The sequence below is a fragment of the Balearica regulorum genome, chromosome 4, assembly GCF_011004875.1.
Source record: "Balearica regulorum gibbericeps isolate bBalReg1 chromosome 4, bBalReg1.pri, whole genome shotgun sequence".
Taxonomy (NCBI): domain Eukaryota; kingdom Metazoa; phylum Chordata; class Aves; order Gruiformes; family Gruidae; genus Balearica; species Balearica regulorum.
The window spans coordinates 63,853,523-63,870,654 of record NC_046187.1 but is presented as its reverse complement, the minus strand read 5'-3'; the positions used below and the strand labels follow the sequence as shown (position 1 = coordinate 63,870,654).

Genomic DNA, 17,132 nt, shown 5'->3' with positions numbered 1-17,132 from the left:
CTGCTCAATGAGAACAGGTTGACAAGTCACTGCTTGTGATGAGCCAAGACTGTAGTAGGATTACATCTATTTTTGTGAACTTAATACAGTTACTCTGAATAGCTCAAGTAGTTTTTTAGTATAACAACTCTCATCAAAAATAGGCTAATTAGACAGGCTTTAACTTGACTCTAGGTGACTCAGGCTAATTGCACTGGAGCTGCACTCTGACAGATGCCAAAGTACTGAGCAAATAGTTCTTTAAGAAGTGGTGCATTTTGCCTACAACCTGAATCTGTAACAATTGAGGAATGTAAAGCCTATCATCATTAATGGTGCTGTAGGGTTCAGAGCATGAGATGACCCTTTCTGTGATGAAAAATTAAACGAATACAGGTTTGGGACTTGCTTTTCAGTAAATGTGATGAATTGTTTAATGGCTTTAGAATGACAATTCTTGTTACTTTTTTGATGTAATGCAGACTAAGAAGTCGTCTGTCATTTACGATCAATCCCCTGAGGAAATATTTGATAGAACAATTAGACTGGATGTTAACAGTTTGGCAAGCTTTAGAGCAACATTGACAGTGATTCTTTATATGCAAACATTTAGGAAACTGTCAACCAGATTTATTAATACACAGAATTAAAGCCTGAAATTCTAAAGTGCAAGTAATGTAGTCATTCCAAATACATCTTTTGTTTTGTTAGACATGGATGATATCACAGATTTCAACAGAATTCTTTTGCTGCTAAAGTTAGAATTGACATTTAGTGGATATAAGCACTCTGGAGGTGCAGTCGTTGAGAAAGAAAAAAAGGTACTTTGTTTAATAGCCTGAAGGATTCCTGTAGCAAAGGGAGACCATTACTGTTTCCCTATTTTAAAAACAAACAACAAAAAACCCACCAATAATCTGGCAGATGTTGCATATGATGAGAGATGTGTTGGCTGTGTACTGCAGTTCTTCAGATTCAGGAGCTGCACTGAATCCCATCACTGAAATCTATTTTCTGTTTTCTGACAGCTGTTTTTGCCATTTACTTTAAAAGCAGATGGGGAAAATGCAGAGAAGAGCTGTCAATTTTATTACCATGTATAATCAGCATCTGTGCGATACATCAGACTCATTGCACAGCTTACACTTTCTTCTCTGTAGTAAAAATTCTTTGGGGGTTTCTTGACAAGCTTCTTGCAGACTTTTTGTAAATGAGTAGATGCTGGAATTAAAAGTATAGATTAATTAACTGCTAAAACCACTTTTGAGTGAATTTACTTAAGCTGATAGTTTAATTATAAAATACATGGCTAATTTGCTGCTCCATACACATAAATTTGTGTTTTCCTAAGGAAGAAGTTTTGTTTTATTGTTAGGAAATACATTTTTAAGAAATACATAAAATACATTTATGTACCTCTGACCCCTTAACATGCCTTTAGGTGCAGCACATCTCTGTGCGGTATTTTTTACCTTTCTATACTGAGCAGGCTTAGTATATTGCACCCCATCTGCATGATTTAAAATAAAAATGATTCTGTAGAGAACAGGGTGTTCTTCATTCCCAGTCTGCCCTCTTTCCTGATGCAGAAGTCTTTCATAGAAATGACTTTTTATAGTGGGAAAATAAGCTAGTTTAAAAGTGTCAGTATAAATAAGCATGTTGTCTGTCTCTGTAAGTGCGGAAGTAGTAATCAGTAATGGTGTGCTTGCAGGCTTATAGCAGAGAACAGCATCCTCCTGGAAAGTGTCAAGTGATTTACATGTCACAGGGCACTCTGGGGACCGGGTGGGAAGAATCTGGCTACTGGCTGGGGACCTACTTTGATTTGATTTGATTAGGTTGGAAGTCAGAACTGCAGAAGCACCTTTGTTTCTTAGAGTAGTAGGTGGTTGTACATTACGGTGTCTGCAGCGATAAGCACGGGGAGGGGGGGCAAAGATTTAGAAACAGAAATGTTCACAGTACGTTTCCTAGATAGGAGAGGTTAGGGAATAGTGTTCAAAAAAAGATTTCAACCAATTTGGCAGTGTTAAAAGACAGTAAAACACTTATGCATTGATACAGGACTTCTTTGAAGTGAAGCACTAAAAGGAGCAAGAGACTTAATACTAAGAGCATTAATTAGCGTTTGTGTGGGGATGGGCAGAGTACTCCTTATACATGAGGCAGTGCAAGCTTTGATGAAGCATGTACTTAACTGTCTTCCTCCATTCTCTTATCTTATTAAATATGCTGCTAATATTGTGGCTTTTGAAAAAGAAACCACCAAGGTACTGTTTACGATACAAAGATGATCCTTCATAAAAAAGAATGACTTCTAGGATGACTTTGAAAGGAGATGTTATGCACAAAATTTAATACATGTTTCATGGAAAAATACGGATATTAGCTTTTTGTTCTTCTCTAATATAATGGTCCTTCTGCCCATGTCATTTGGCGAGCACTTAATAGCTGCTTTTTTAGGTAATAGATAACTACAACCCATCTTATTCCAGAATTAAAAATGTTTCATTTAACATGAGGAATTAATATAAAGGACAGTTTTTAATTACTATGGGGTCTATCAGTAGTATGCAAATTTCCTTTAGATATTAGTCTATCTGTGTTTTGTGACCCTGGAATATATCTAATTAGATTTTCTCTGGAATAGTGGATGCAAATTTGCACTCTCTCAAATTCAGCTGATTCTAGGAAGATAAAGCAGAAGATTAGAGGATAACAAAGCTTGAAAAGGTGGATTTGATCTACTTTCTTTACAGACAAAGTGGAGTATAAAGGATTTTTCTTCTATATTTATATAATCTTATTTTTCCTTTCTTATACTGATCTCATTTTCTAAAATGTGATGTGTTTAAGCGCATACATGTTGGTGTGAGTTAAGGAAAGACATACTTAGATGATCCTACTATAACAAATCCTCTGTCCAGAAGAGCTTGTAAATTTATCCCAGTACTGCACAGTCTGTCTATTAGACTGTAAATTTCTCACTAAAAGGAAGTGTTAGGTAAAGTTGTCATGGAGTTCATTTTACATATCCACCAGTGAATTGGTAGTTCACTCTATTAGAACTGCTAGAAAATTAGCTTTCAGAAATATACTGTAGTAGGACTTCTTCAGGTTTTGGACCTATCATCTAATTTGTGGACAAATTAGACAACAGTAAATTAAATCTGCTATTCCATCTTCTCATAAAAAATGGCATACATTTATCCTGCAAGTTACTTCAGTTTGTAGAACTAATATATTTTTAAACTAAAAGAGTAAACTGGAAAATACTTTGTGTCTTAATTTAACATCAGACCTTGTCTTTCTCAAGTAATACTCCATACCGTGCTTAGTTAAGTAGGAGCTTTATCTGTTTAAAGACAGGTGAATGTAAACTGGAGCCCTCCAGCACTAGGTTACATCATGGGCTAGTAAGCAGCATTTATAAATGAGGCTTGTGACAGCCTTGTGGGAGCATTGCCACGGCAATGTCTGTCTTTCCCGTATACACGTAAGCATTTTCCCCAGTGTCTCTCCCTCCAGCAACTCAAGTCCTCTGCTGTAATATGGCCTAATCCTTCCCTGTCCCTTTTACTGCTCCCTCCCCTCTCCAGTCCTCTGCATATGCCCTGTGTGTTTCCCTGTGCAAGAGATTTTTTGGCTGGTTTTCAAAGCTACACACCTGATAAATGTCTGGTCACGCTATCCCTGGTGGTGAGGCAGTTGGTTGCTGCCAAATAGAGTGTGTAACAGGAATGGATGGATGGCTGCCATTCCCTTCATGGCTGGGTTAATTTGGTTTCTCAACTCCTTCCCGTTGCTAAAATACAGAAATTTTTAGAAATTTATTATCTGAAAGTTTTACCTCTCTTTGACCTTGCCACCTGAGTAGAAAACTATCCAGATGAAAAGCATCTTTATTTTCTGGGGATGATAAGCCATCTTTATTTTCCGGGGAAACTAAACTGAAAATGTAGTGTAAAAACAGAAAATACTTGTGTTTGGTCTAACTTGGTGTTGACCTTTAACTTAAGCAAGTTTTTACTTAGATGTTTGCCTTCTGCATCTACTCAAGTGCACTGGAGAAGAGTGACCTTGATCCATTGTCACCTGGTCAGTACTCCCAGTCCGATGCAAAATGTGTTTCATGGGTCCAAAAGGCTCAGCAGAGGCGAAGAAAGTATGTAAAAGTGTATCGTGTTTATGGAAAAAGTTAACAGTCTTGTGCCATGGGATTCCCTGCAGTGTTTAAAATATACCTGAAAACTGTAGCGAGGTGGCAACATTTTCCTAGTTAAGGACTTTTTTAAAATATGAACCCTGTCTAAACCAGCTCCAATGAAGTGAGATTTTCTATGTGTCAGGAAGATTTTTTTGAGGCTTTTTTTTTTCTTGATGTCTTTATAAGCCATTCAAGAACAAATGTTAAGGTAAAGCATGGTCAGACTTAAGAGATTTTGAGTATTAAATGTCTAAATATCTCCATCTGAACAAAACTTCATGAAAGCGGTAAAAAAAAAATCTTTCTTTAGTTCAGCTGTACTGTGATCTCTGGAGAAACTTTACAAAAAGAAGTAACTGTTGTAAGAATTGTTTCTTGGAAAGGCTTGCTCAGAGTCAATATCTGAGTTTTTTAGTTACACCGCACACGCAGCAACTCGTACGTCTGTCTATCAGAGCAAAAGTGAAACAGAACAGAGTTAATAGGACAAGGGTAAAAGGAAAAAAATAGGCTAATATTCCTGCATCTAGATTTTAAAAGGCTTTTTGACCTTAGATTGAGAGTCAACGTTGGAGTGATTTAAAATAGTGCAGTAAATTCTACAGAATTGAAATAGTTTTTTGGCATTGTCTTTCTGTACTTAGATCACAGTAAGAGTTGATACCTGTGCATCAAAGAGGGAAATAGAAAGCTTGTTAGATCAGTATGGTATATACGTTTGAATAAGACTGCCTTTTCCTGCTGTACCTTTTAGTATAAATAGTTTCATTCCTTACGTCTACATAATAGAAATTTTTGCGATGCCATAACCATGAAATACTGTGATGCGTGAAGAAGTAGCTTCTATTTTAAATGTGCTTATTGCTGAATCTGTTTTGACTTGTTGGCAAGTGGGCCATAGATATCAGCATAGATTTCTCAAATGCAGAGCTCTGGAAGTTCAAAAATTCTTGGAAAACTGTTTCCATCAGCAAATTCACACTTTGCAGTATGGCAAGTTTCAGTCACAGTCACTATACATACAAAGCAAACACAGCCAGTAACATAAACTACAATCTTAGTTAGAAGAAGTTGGAAGTGTGGCTGTGCAATCCTAGTGTTATATCTTAAAGAAAAATGTGTTACGTACTGTATCTAAAGAAATCATGTGTGTGTGCTTAAAAATAAGGCATTTGCCTTACTGTAGGTAGCAACATATGTTATTTGTTCTATAGAGATATTCCTCTCCCCATTCTTATGGTTTGCATACTTGAATGATTAACTTGCAGAAGTCTTTAGCCATTTCTAAATAAAACTTACTGTAAAAATTGCCGTATGTGAATAATACATTGGGAGTCAACACCAACACAAATTTGAATTTTTTAATGACAATTCTTGCTTAAATTTTACAAAAATCCTGTGTGCTCTGAAAATACATTTTCTTTAGAAACAAAATCAAGATTGGGGTCTTAATTTACAACATTACGCTCTGTAGGTTAAAAGGTTTAGTTTTACAGACAAAACCTGATTTTTTTTTAATGAAAACTGAAGTGAAATGACCTTGTTTCTCACAATAAAAATTATACTGAAAAAGAAAGCAAAAAATAGCCTTCTTTGTTAAAGTCTATCCCTTCTAGGTTGTTATGGCTTTAGATTGCTGTTGGGCTTGGGTTTTGTATTTTTATGTTGTTGCTGTTCTTTTGCAGACGGTTAGAACAAAATTCAATCAAGGTCATACCTCCTGGAGCTTTCTCACCATATAAAAAGCTTCGAAGAATGTACGTACCCAATAATTTAAATTTATTTTTTAATTTTCATATATATGTACACACACACACACACACATATATATGGATATATAAAAATAAAAAACAAGTCAAGGTCATACAGAGGAACTGCAATCAATGTGTGAGCATTTAAGAAAGTTTGACTGCCGGAAGATTAACTGATATAGCAGCCTGATTATTAAGACCATATAGCATCTTTGTCACATCAGTAATAATTGTTTTTTACCAAGTATTGAAATTATTTAATATGGTTCTGCATAGAAGCAATATGTTACTGTAGTGAACATTCTATTAAAAAAATAAATTAATGGGGATAAACCACTGTTATTTCAGAATACCTTTGAGGCTGTATAGTCCTGTGGCTATAGCAGAGAATTCTTTATAAAATGTACTTAAGCAATTAAGAAAAGTAAATCTTTTTGTCTTTTTTTTCTTTCCTCAAGCATTTGAAAGGTCTATTTTAAACCATGCATTTTGTTTCAGCGTACTGGCAATTTTAGTGGGTTTTTTATTAAAATTCTTTGGCAGTATTTCACATAAATATTTTAATTTGTCTCTCCCTTCCATGCCTAATTCTAATTACATATTATTTTCAGGTTTGCTATTTTGAAAATAGATTAATTGAATCAAATTTCATTTATTTCAGTGACCTGAGCAATAACCAGATCTCTGAAGCAGCTCCAGATGCGTTCCAGGGCTTACGTTCACTCAATTCTCTGTAGGTATCTGTTTGACATGTAAAAACAGAAGCAAATTCCTCATATTCTTATAGTGAAATTATTTTGGATTTTTGGCACTCTGTAGAATTTTCATTTAAATTTGATCAATTCTGAACTTGGTAAAAATAATTTCAGAATGTGAGAGTGTTAATTGGATATTGTAACACAGCTGGACACTGAAAATGTCTTTTTTTTTAATAAATATGTTCATGACAAAGAGTTGAACAAAATCAAACATTTCCTTTATTCCCTAGTTAGTTGTTCCTACAAACAGCAAATGCACTTACCAAGGTCCTTTGGTAAGGCTGTAAACAGTGAGGTGCTGATTCTAAAGAGAGCTCTTTGGGCAACACACCTTTTGGGAAAATGCATGATCCTGCTACCTCACAGGACCACAAGGATCTTGCAAGTATAAAGTTGTTGCTGTTAAATTCCCTTCAGGAAAATGGAAAGTCAAAATTCCGTAGTATATGCCTTTCGTAATGGCAGCTTTGTTTGCTTTATTATTTCCTGGTACAGTGTCCTCTATGGCAATAAAATCACAGAACTTCCAAAAGGCCTGTTTGAAGGACTCTTTTCTCTGCAATTGCTGTGAGTATTTTTTTTAATATTTATTCTACTTTGGGATAACTCAGAAGGGTAAACTTGATGAGAGATAGATGCCTGGGGAAGAACTGGCAGGAAATCCTGTATGTAATATCAGAGTATAATAAAAACAAATTATGTTGAAGCCAAAGGAGTCAAGGCTGTTGTAGGCCAGCGTGCCATTCATCCACCAATTTTATCCTATCTCAGTTAATGTCTCAGCCTAAAATGATTAAAATGAAACTATTCCCTTTTGTTGAATTTATAAGGACAAAACACGTAAGATATGACACTGTCTTGCCCTGTAAATGGCAAATATGTATAAAGTTGTGGGGGACCCACAGAAGGAATATTTGTGTGTTTTATACAGAGAAAATATGTAGTGGAAATGCTATGTAATTGTATTTCTAGTTGTACCCATGGAAGAACAGAGTTGTAGTACAGTTTCATTGATGACTTTTAATGTTTTCTGACACTCTCCTCTACAATTCTTTGAGTCTGTGAACTCCAGCTGCTATTGTGTTTAAGACTTTGGAAATTTCCATGTGTAATCTTACAAACCATTTCTATTTAGATTTAATCCTTGCAATAAAGAAGAATGTCATGGTGATATGTTTATCATGTATTGTCAATATGTAGCAGAAGAGGCTGGGCACTAGTTGTACTACATAAAAGAAATTTGTGAAATGGGCCATAACACAACAGTGGTGGTTTTGGAAGAAATTGTCCCCGAATAACTGACTTGTTGATTTTAAGTTTCTTCTTAAATAATGATTAGAAGTATTTCATGTCCAGACTTCATAGTATAGCTATTGGAAAAATGTGAATTAACAGCACATTGAAGATGGCGAAACAGTAAGTAAATACAAAGAAAATGCAAGTTCTAGCACCACCTAGAGGTTTACATTCTGATTTTTTTTAGTCACAAACTAGTATAGTGGGGGGATATGCATTCCTGGTTTTCTGTAAAGAGATTTTAATTACAAAAACATATTTCAGAATTTGTAAATAAAAAAAAGAGACATCTCTGAACTTCTGTTTATTCTGTATTAAAAAAATATCCATGGCTTGATGTACTTTGCATAGACAATACATTTCAGTCTAAGTAAATTTCTAGTTGTGTGGTGAAACTGTTTATCAGAGCATTGGTTTCCAAATCCACTATTCCATTCCATTTCTGGCTGGATGTGGGGAAAAAAATAAAAAATACTTGGTTTTAAAAATGCATCTAGTTGAATGACATTATTTTTTTTCCTCTTCAAAAGCATGGAGGAGTTGGTTTAGATTGGCTTGTTTGTTTTAACTTTAGAAGTCCGGGAGGTACAGGGAAGAAAAGGTTCCCTTTGAAGATGGAGAGGAAAAAGGATCCGAGACAGATTTGGATATATTCCATGCCACCAGTTTTTACTACAACTCTGTTAATGCGGCAGCATGCTGATTAGTAACATATAATTAAAAGTGCCACTGCACATCTCTTCCAGCTAATGAACACAGTGTTCCGTTCCTTTTTTGTTTGTTTATTTGTTTGGCAAAAGGAACTAGTTTTCCTTGCAGATACTTGATTTTTTAAGCTTGTTTCTTTGCACAGACAAATACCCCCCACACACGTTCTACCACTACATACCAGAAATCTGATTTTAGCTGAACGAACCCACACATTTCCACTCCAAGGTGCAAATATTTAGAAATAATTTCAGAGCACTTAAGTAAGGTATTTCAGTTCACTGAAATCCCTTATGTCACTGTCAATTACTATTTGTTACTATATTTCTTGTTCTGGTTACAAATGCGGAACAAGAATTATCTGTGAAAAACGCTGAAGCTGCAGCAACACTGAGCAAATTCTTTCAATTTTATAATTGTCTTCCATTGAACAGATTATTGAATGCCAACAAGATCAATTGCCTGAGAGTTGATGCTTTTCAAGATCTGCACAACTTGAATCTTCTTTCTTTGTATGACAACAAGCTTCAGACCATTGCCAAAGGCACCTTCTCACCCCTACGTGCGATTCAGACCTTGTATGTATGCTCTTGTTTATGGTTGGCTTTAGTGTGAGTTCATATTCTACAGTGTACTAAAAATATCGGGAACTGCTGAGACCAAAGGGAAACAATGTGTGAAATTACCATTTTTTTCTTCATGAAAGGCATTTGGCTCAGAACCCATTTATCTGTGACTGTCATCTGAAGTGGCTGGCAGATTATCTTCATACAAACCCCATTGAGACCAGTGGTGCCCGTTGCACCAGTCCCCGCCGTCTGGCAAACAAAAGGATCGGCCAGATCAAAAGCAAGAAATTCCGCTGCTCAGGTAACTTTCTTAGTCAGCTGCTATTTTTCTTTTATTGGCAACGACAGTGGTCATAGAAGTTCTAATGAAGGCAGCTGGCTCTGTATGGAATTATTAAACATTGCAGAATCTTTTTTAATTCTTTGACTGAAGGGGGATATCATGGAAGTTGTAGACTATTGGATCATGGAACATCACTATAGTTAACACATTTGGCACTATTTCTGAGTAGCATTAAATCTTAACAAAAGAAATGCAATATATAATGCTTCAGCATGAAATGCTGAAGTTATTCACTACAAGTATCACCAACATAAATCATTGTGTAAAATTTCCACAAGGCTCTGGAGTTTGTGAAAGATCTAAAAATTTCTAGCTAAATATGGAAACATGACATATTCATTTTATACAGGGAGCTTACCTCATACTGAAATTTACTGTTTTCTTTTTCTAATCTTATTCCATTTCCTACTTACATTTCTCTAAATCCTAACTTTTGTCATATGGTATCCAGCTGTTCCAGGTGCATTTCACATTCTACAATTTATTCAGTCTCAAGTGCAAATACCAGATGAGAACTGTTGGTTATCCATGTTCCGGATACATTTATGACTATTCACACTTTGTTGTTTATCAGCTCTCATTGCAAATACACATTTTTTCACTTAATTATCTGTAGTTAACTGTAGTCCATACTTAATCTAATAAAACTCATTCTTTGCTTGCTGACATTCAGGTGCATCTTCTATTTTTTTTCTCTTTATTTAGCTAAAGAACAGTATTTCATTCCAGGTAGGTTTGGCTCTGCAGTAGGATTGACTAACTGCAGATACTCTCTCCCTTTCTCCCCAAAAAGCAAAGTTTGTTATAGCTTTTAGGAGACTGATGCATGTGTATTAACATTAGTCAATACCTGTAGCTAGAAATAGTTTTCCTTTGTAGATTACTAGTAGTTCTGTTTTCTGAATATAAGAGCTTAGCATGCAGCTCCATTTACTTTTTTTTGTCTCACAAATTTGCACACAACCTACCAAAATTATACCTCTACTTAAATTACTTAGAAGGTTGCACCTGCTAGTTCATATTTCAATTGACACCTTTACTTACCTTGTACTTTGCCTTTCTGCCACTACTGTTTTTAAAATGTAGCTCCTGAGCTGCTTTTAAACACAGGAAACCACACTACCATCAAAGAGCTAGTACAACTTTAAAAAAATAAATGTTTTACAAATGAACATTTTCTTGCCTTGCTTTCATGCTCTCCACTGGCTGCAGCTACTGCTTGCTTACCTTCCTTGTGTTTGCGAAATCACAGAGGAATGCTTGGAAAAGAAAGCTGATATTCTTCATTAAAGGCATTCTGTGGTCACATGCATATGATGAATCAGAAATGCTTTCCATTAAAGAAAATGCGACTTTAGAGTTGGGGTGAAACAGCAATTTACACACTGCTTTAAGCTACAAGAAGTCTATGATATTTTCACAAAAGATTTACTGATGTTGGCCCTAGCTCTTTGAAATATGTTTCTTTCTTTATTTTACCTTGCTTGTCAGGTGTGTGCACTGATTTCTTAATAGAAAATAAAACAATGATGCACTTGCATTATGTTCCTAACAGATTATAAATGATTGATTGGCAAAATAAACAAGGGCATAATGAAGCTATTGATGAATTACAGTATGTGATTTGCAAGCAGGGTTTTCTACCACAGTTTAATATCTAGAAAAATATCTACAGTAATTGATTATGACACCAGTGCACTTGTTCTTTCAAGTACTACAGGTATATTGTCATTCTGCAGTGTTTGAAGTACTGATTTATTGATTGATCTTAGTCTTTGTCTTTTAAGCTGGTGTGTTTAACAGCTCTTCTCCGAATGCTGTGTGATGTATCACTTAAATTTGCAGCAATCGTGAAGTTCTTCATGCCCTCATACTAATATGTTGGTTTGAATATGAAGAAAAGACAAAATGAAACACAAAATAAGGCAGCAATTTGTCAGCATTGGCAGCCGCGAAAATGTGTTTTAAAGCAGCATAAAACAGAGGGGGATTCAATTTCTCAAACCTGTAGTACCACTCAGTTCCTTAACGAGTAGAACAGCTGTATTCCTGCCACAGAGTGACTTCTACTCAACCTTGCCAGCACAACTTTTGTCTCTGAGTTAGAAGTGTTTTCTTGCCAGCAAATGTCTTCACAGCCTGTTTATAATATGGCCACACATGCAGTTTAGGTTTGTATACGTACCCTTTAAAAAATGCTATTCTTGAAAAAAAAAAAGAAGAAAAATAATTAAATTAATCAAAAAGTGCTGCAGACTTGCTTCTGTGCTTTCTGTTAGGTTATCAGGGAGACACTGCATAAAATTCTTTTAGTTGTTGAAGACCTTGCCCCTAAATATTTTAGTTGTCTACTTTTAACTGGTAACAGTGATTTACCCTGGACACAGGAGGAGATTGCATTTTGGGTATTAAAAAGTGCTAAAGCCACCTTTTTACACTTCAGTAAAAACTGAAAAAATGTTAGCATTTCTTTGAAAACATAAATATTTTTTATGTTTGTTTTAAATATGTCATTGGGAGATCTTGATCTGCAGACACTAGGAGGTCTGAGTAGAATTTCATTACAGTAATTTGGAAGACTAAAGGTTATATAAGTATTAAATTACTAATTTGAAAAAATATCATTTTTCTGCTAGCACATAGAAATATTCCATGTAGTTATATCATACATGTTACTTAGACATTTACAAATGCTAGATAACATAATATGCAATGACTGTTGGGGTGGGTTTTTTCCCTCCCCCAAGGAATCTGTTTCTCCTCTGTTTCTTTGGTTTATTAAGGTTTTAAGTGGCATAGCATGTATATATGTTCAAGGGAGCAGCTTTTAAAGAATACGTTCAAAAGAGTGAAGAGTAATGCATGGGAGGCATTATCATCCTATAGGAAATCTGTAATTAACCCCAATCTTTTCTTCATTTTTTTAATGCCACTTAAAATGAATTATTCTTTCTCTCTGCTGAAGACAGTACCCCTTAGCAACATCATCTAATCAAACTGAAGCTGAGTAGAGAACATGAGAGCTTAGTTCATGTTTTTGTCTTAATTGGGATTACTCTGTCTTTCTTTCCTTCTTGGCTATCTTTACTTTTGCAGGAGTTCACCATTTTGGCTGTAAGTAAAGTTCAGTGTCTGAGCTAAATCACAGTGTACCTCCCAGCCCTGATGCACCTTCTACTAGTCTCAGTCTTTTCACCTTTGTCCAGAAGAACCCACAGGTCCTTTCAGCTTCTCTTTGTTTTCTTTGTCACCCACCCTCAGTTCCTTACTGGATGTTTTCTCCTGATATGTTTAGGACGTTTTCTTTGACTGACTCTGGGAAATGGTGGAGGAAACTTTCAATGTGGTTCTTTTTTTTTTTTTTTTTTTTTTTTTTGTACTTTTTATTTAATCCGTGACAGTAATACTGTTACTGTGGCACTGGACATTCAGTAATAAGAATGCCATGTCATGTAAGCAAGTATTAAACTTCAATTGCTTCTGTAACTTATACCTACTCCTTCCTCTTTTCCCTTGCTCTTATCCTTGGCCTAATGGATGCAGTTCTGATAATGTAGCGAGATTTTCTGTTGTGCTTGATCTAACCATGTGGTTGTGAGGTATGAGTAAAACATGGTTCTGTCAAGCACCATGGAACGTCACGCAGCTTTCTACAGCATGGCAAGCTGCTGAGGCTTAAGTCAGGATCACACATTTTTAAAATTAAAGCTGAAAACAGGGCTTTCAATCTTACGTGTTTGAGATGATGTGGAGTATCGGGACTATAAAAAAATCACAGAGGTTAATGAAGTCCGGTCAATAATACAAATTTGTAACAAGAGAAAGAGAAAAGGTGGCATTCAGGATCTATTTATTCTTGATACAGAGAAAGAAAATAAATTCTAAAAGAATCAGTGGCATTTGTGTGATTAGCTATAAACAAGACTAGATTGGCTGACAACATAATCAGCAGAAAGTACAGCTGTGAAAAGCTCAAGTTAATGTTATCCTGTTATGTGAAGTTGGTCACAGTTTCTTTTTCCAGCATATCTTAAGACCCTATATTTAACCCTCTCTTGAAGCCCTTGTGTCTGTTCAGTATCACAAAGTTTATCATACATTTCCCAAGTTGCCCACCCATTATCTGCATTGCAGACATCTTTTCAACCTTCTCACAAGAAGCAAATCTTATACTTTATTGACTCAGTATCTGTATTTTGACTTGACTCTTCCACAGGCACTGAAGATTACAGATCCAAATTAAGTGGAGACTGCTTTGCAGATTTGGCTTGCCCTGAGAAATGTCGCTGTGAAGGGACCACAGTGGACTGCTCCAATCAGAAACTCAGCAAAATTCCTGATCACATCCCCCAGTACACAGCAGAGTTGTAAGTTGAACCCATAGTAAAACATTATTTGCTTATGGAAAAGCTAACTAAAATTTTCAAATATAAAACCACAGCTTTATGTTTTTTGAACAAGAAAAATTAAATGTAATCTCTGTGGTGTTCCTCAAAGGACTAGATACTAATAAAAATCATTTATGCATCATTTCAGTACCATGTAGCCTTAAAAACTTATGATAGATAAATAAGGTAACTATTCTATGTTTCTAGTTCTCCAATACATGAGCTACCCACTTGGATTTTTTTGAAAGGTAGTGGGGTTTCTTTTGCTTTTTATTTTAACTATAAGAGCAAGTAGGACATCCGGTAACCAGAGGTCTGTCTTAAAAAGTGCTATCTAGGTGTTTAATAAAACAGAGCTGATTCTTCTTACGCAAAGCACACATTATGTGCGTCAGGCAGGAGACCAGAGGAAGATAAAGCAGGCAAACAAGACGGAGTTGGGTTAAGAAGATGAGATAATAATAAAATGAACAGAGATGAGCAGAAAAGAAGTCACAGATTATTACTTGCTTAATAAGTGCCATATGGGAATGATTTGTAGGCATTACAACTGAAGTGATCTTCAAGGAGGGATTGAAAGATAAAATTAAGACAGCTTTACAAGGTTTTCCCATGCTCAAAGCGTAGTATGAAAGGGAATGCAGAGATGCTTGAAGGATCAGCAGAAAGGCAGGAGATGAAAGTGGCCATCATTGGCAGAGCAAAGGCAGGAGGAAATAGCTGGTTTTCCTAGGAGATTTAATGTAAAGAACAAGGCAGAATGTTGAGGGGAAAAAACAGAGGGACTTTGATTTGATGTAGTAAAGCAGTGACAGAGATGTGGAGACAGGAGTTCTGTGATCAAGTTTTGACCCACAAGGGTGAGACAAGCAACAGTATGGCACATCTCTTAGAAGATAAGCTGTCTGCAGCTGGCGTCAAAGCAACAGTACAGCACTGAAGGTATGAAATAAAGAGACCAGGTTAAGGATTTGGCCTATCTGGACAGGAAAAGGAATTTGAAACTGCAATATTGTGTAAATAGAGGTGGAGATTTTTGTCTGTCTCTGAGCTGGGAGGAGTTGAACTTAGTGATGTTCTAATTACAAATCTGAATGGTAATTCTAGTTGTACCCGAAATGATGGCAAAGTCAACTGAAGAAGTGGCATATGTGGCAAAAGCAAAGCTCTGCTTTTGGCCATGTTCACACTGTTCTTTACTGTGCATAAAGTTGTGCCAGAGAAGGAAAAATTGATACACAGGCTTGGGGAAAGGGAGATAGATTTCAGTGGAAAAATATATACTACTTTTTTTTAATTACTTACTTATTTTATAATATAGGATTTGCTAGGTATACAATATAGAGGGTGAAAAACCAAAAAGGAGGGAAAAATAAAAAAGATTTTAGTGTGGAGGAAGGTCCACAAGATGACAGAAAATAACTCATCAAATGTATATAATGTTATGCTATAATATTTTGACATAAAATTACTTGAAGAATAAAAACTGATGGAATGGATAGCAGGTTAAAGTGTAGGAGGAGATCATAAACTAATGGTTGTAAAAATCATAGTAGATGAGAACTGAAGCTGTTGAAGTGACAAGCATGCATTGTCTTGATTCTTAGCAGGATTCATGTTTAATTCTCTCTGCTCTGAAGAAATAATAATCTTAATTTAGTATTTTAATTGTTGATTTTCATATTCATTTATTTACATGTGGAAGATAAACTGTCAAGTGTTTTCTTTCTATAATTATGATTCATACATATTAAATTCAGAAGAAACAATTAAATCATCAAGCCTCATCTGCTGTGTATCCTAAACTCTCAAATTTCAGTCAACAAAAAAATTGTGTTTGACTAAAAGATAATTCATGTTTGGTTACAACACTTCTTTCAGAAAACATCCAGTCTTGTTTGAAGGTATCAGTGGATTAAAAATCCACCAATCATCTCCCTTCACTTCTGTTAAAAACTTTTAAAATGGGAACTTTTATTTCCAGATGGAATCTGCCTCTCTTCAGTTTCCATCACTGCTTCTTTTATATTTTTTGCCATTAAAGAGCCCTTTTCTATCCAGCACTTTATCCAAGTAAGATGGTCTTAAATGTAACAAACTCACTATTCAACCTTCTTCTTGATAAGCTGTACAGATCGTTCATCAAGTCTTTTGATGTAATAAAAAGGAGGGTAGAGGGGATTGAGAAATTATTTCTGCATTTTTTTCACTTCCTCTAAAAATCCAAGCGCTGTAGTTAAATACACTCTTCTAGTATTTGCCTCACTGGTGCAAGAGTTACAGCTCTTCCTCTTGTTTCCTCCTGTTATTCCTGGTCTTTTATGCACTGCCTTTGTTGCTCCTCTTGGGACTTCCCAGTCTAGTTCTAGGGCCACTCTGTGATTTCCAGTTAACGACATTTACTGACATATACGAGAGGAGCAGCTAGTTAGCCTTTCTTTGCTTTTACTCCCAGAATTTGAGGTAAAGATACTTGTTAGAGTCAAGTGACATTGATGCTTCTCTAACAGTGATGAGGAAGGCTAGGTTATTCTCTGCAGGGTGCTGTTTGGAGCTGAGACTCAGCTTGGAAATGAAGATCAAAAGTGAGGAAATGTCTAGATTTCTTTAAATTTCTCTGGCAAATATTTATGTTTCTCAAATAGTTTGTTGGTAGAGCTGTGATACTTTTAAGTCCAAGGACATGGGAGAAGAAAGGAGGGCAGGAAAAGAATGTGGCTTCTTTTCATCCCTTAGCTCAGAAGGTTTTGAAAATAACAGGAATCCTGTAACTTCCAAGAGAACTTGTATCATGAATCCCCAGGGGCATGGCATTATCTCAGAGGGATATAGGCAACAAAATAAATGTTTTGATAGTCTCACAGAAGAATATAATGCAGCTTCATTGGCACTATCCTAATATATGGTATGCCACGTGCAATTTAATGAATTAAAGATAGTGAACTACTGTTGTCTCTATCATTCTAGGGCTTATTGATCTAGTGAAAAATACTGCACTAATCTTGAGTTCAAGAAAGTATGTAATGCTTCTTTTAAATCTACTTTTAAAATGTCCTCTTGAAAAGAATTTCTTTCTGTACTCGCAACAGCTGGCAACTTTGGTGTTTCAGCTCAACAAATGGCAGTGAAC

The 17,132-nt window shown here is 35.7% G+C and overlaps 1 protein-coding gene across 2 annotated transcripts in view; it reads left to right on the top strand.

Annotated features, from left to right (window-relative positions):
- SLIT2 (slit guidance ligand 2) overlaps positions 1 to 17,132 on the top strand; it is a 268,071-nt gene that overhangs the window by 190,343 nt on the left and 60,596 nt on the right. For both annotated transcript variants that reach the window (XM_075752405.1, XM_075752404.1), the window contains exons 10-15: positions 5,875 to 5,946; positions 6,602 to 6,673; positions 7,194 to 7,265; positions 9,137 to 9,280; positions 9,409 to 9,572; positions 13,831 to 13,981. In XM_075752405.1, coding sequence (XP_075608520.1) covers positions 5,875 to 5,946; positions 6,602 to 6,673; positions 7,194 to 7,265; positions 9,137 to 9,280; positions 9,409 to 9,572; positions 13,831 to 13,981 — 675 coding nt within the window. The remainder of the gene's footprint in view (positions 1 to 5,874; positions 5,947 to 6,601; positions 6,674 to 7,193; positions 7,266 to 9,136; positions 9,281 to 9,408; positions 9,573 to 13,830; positions 13,982 to 17,132) is intronic.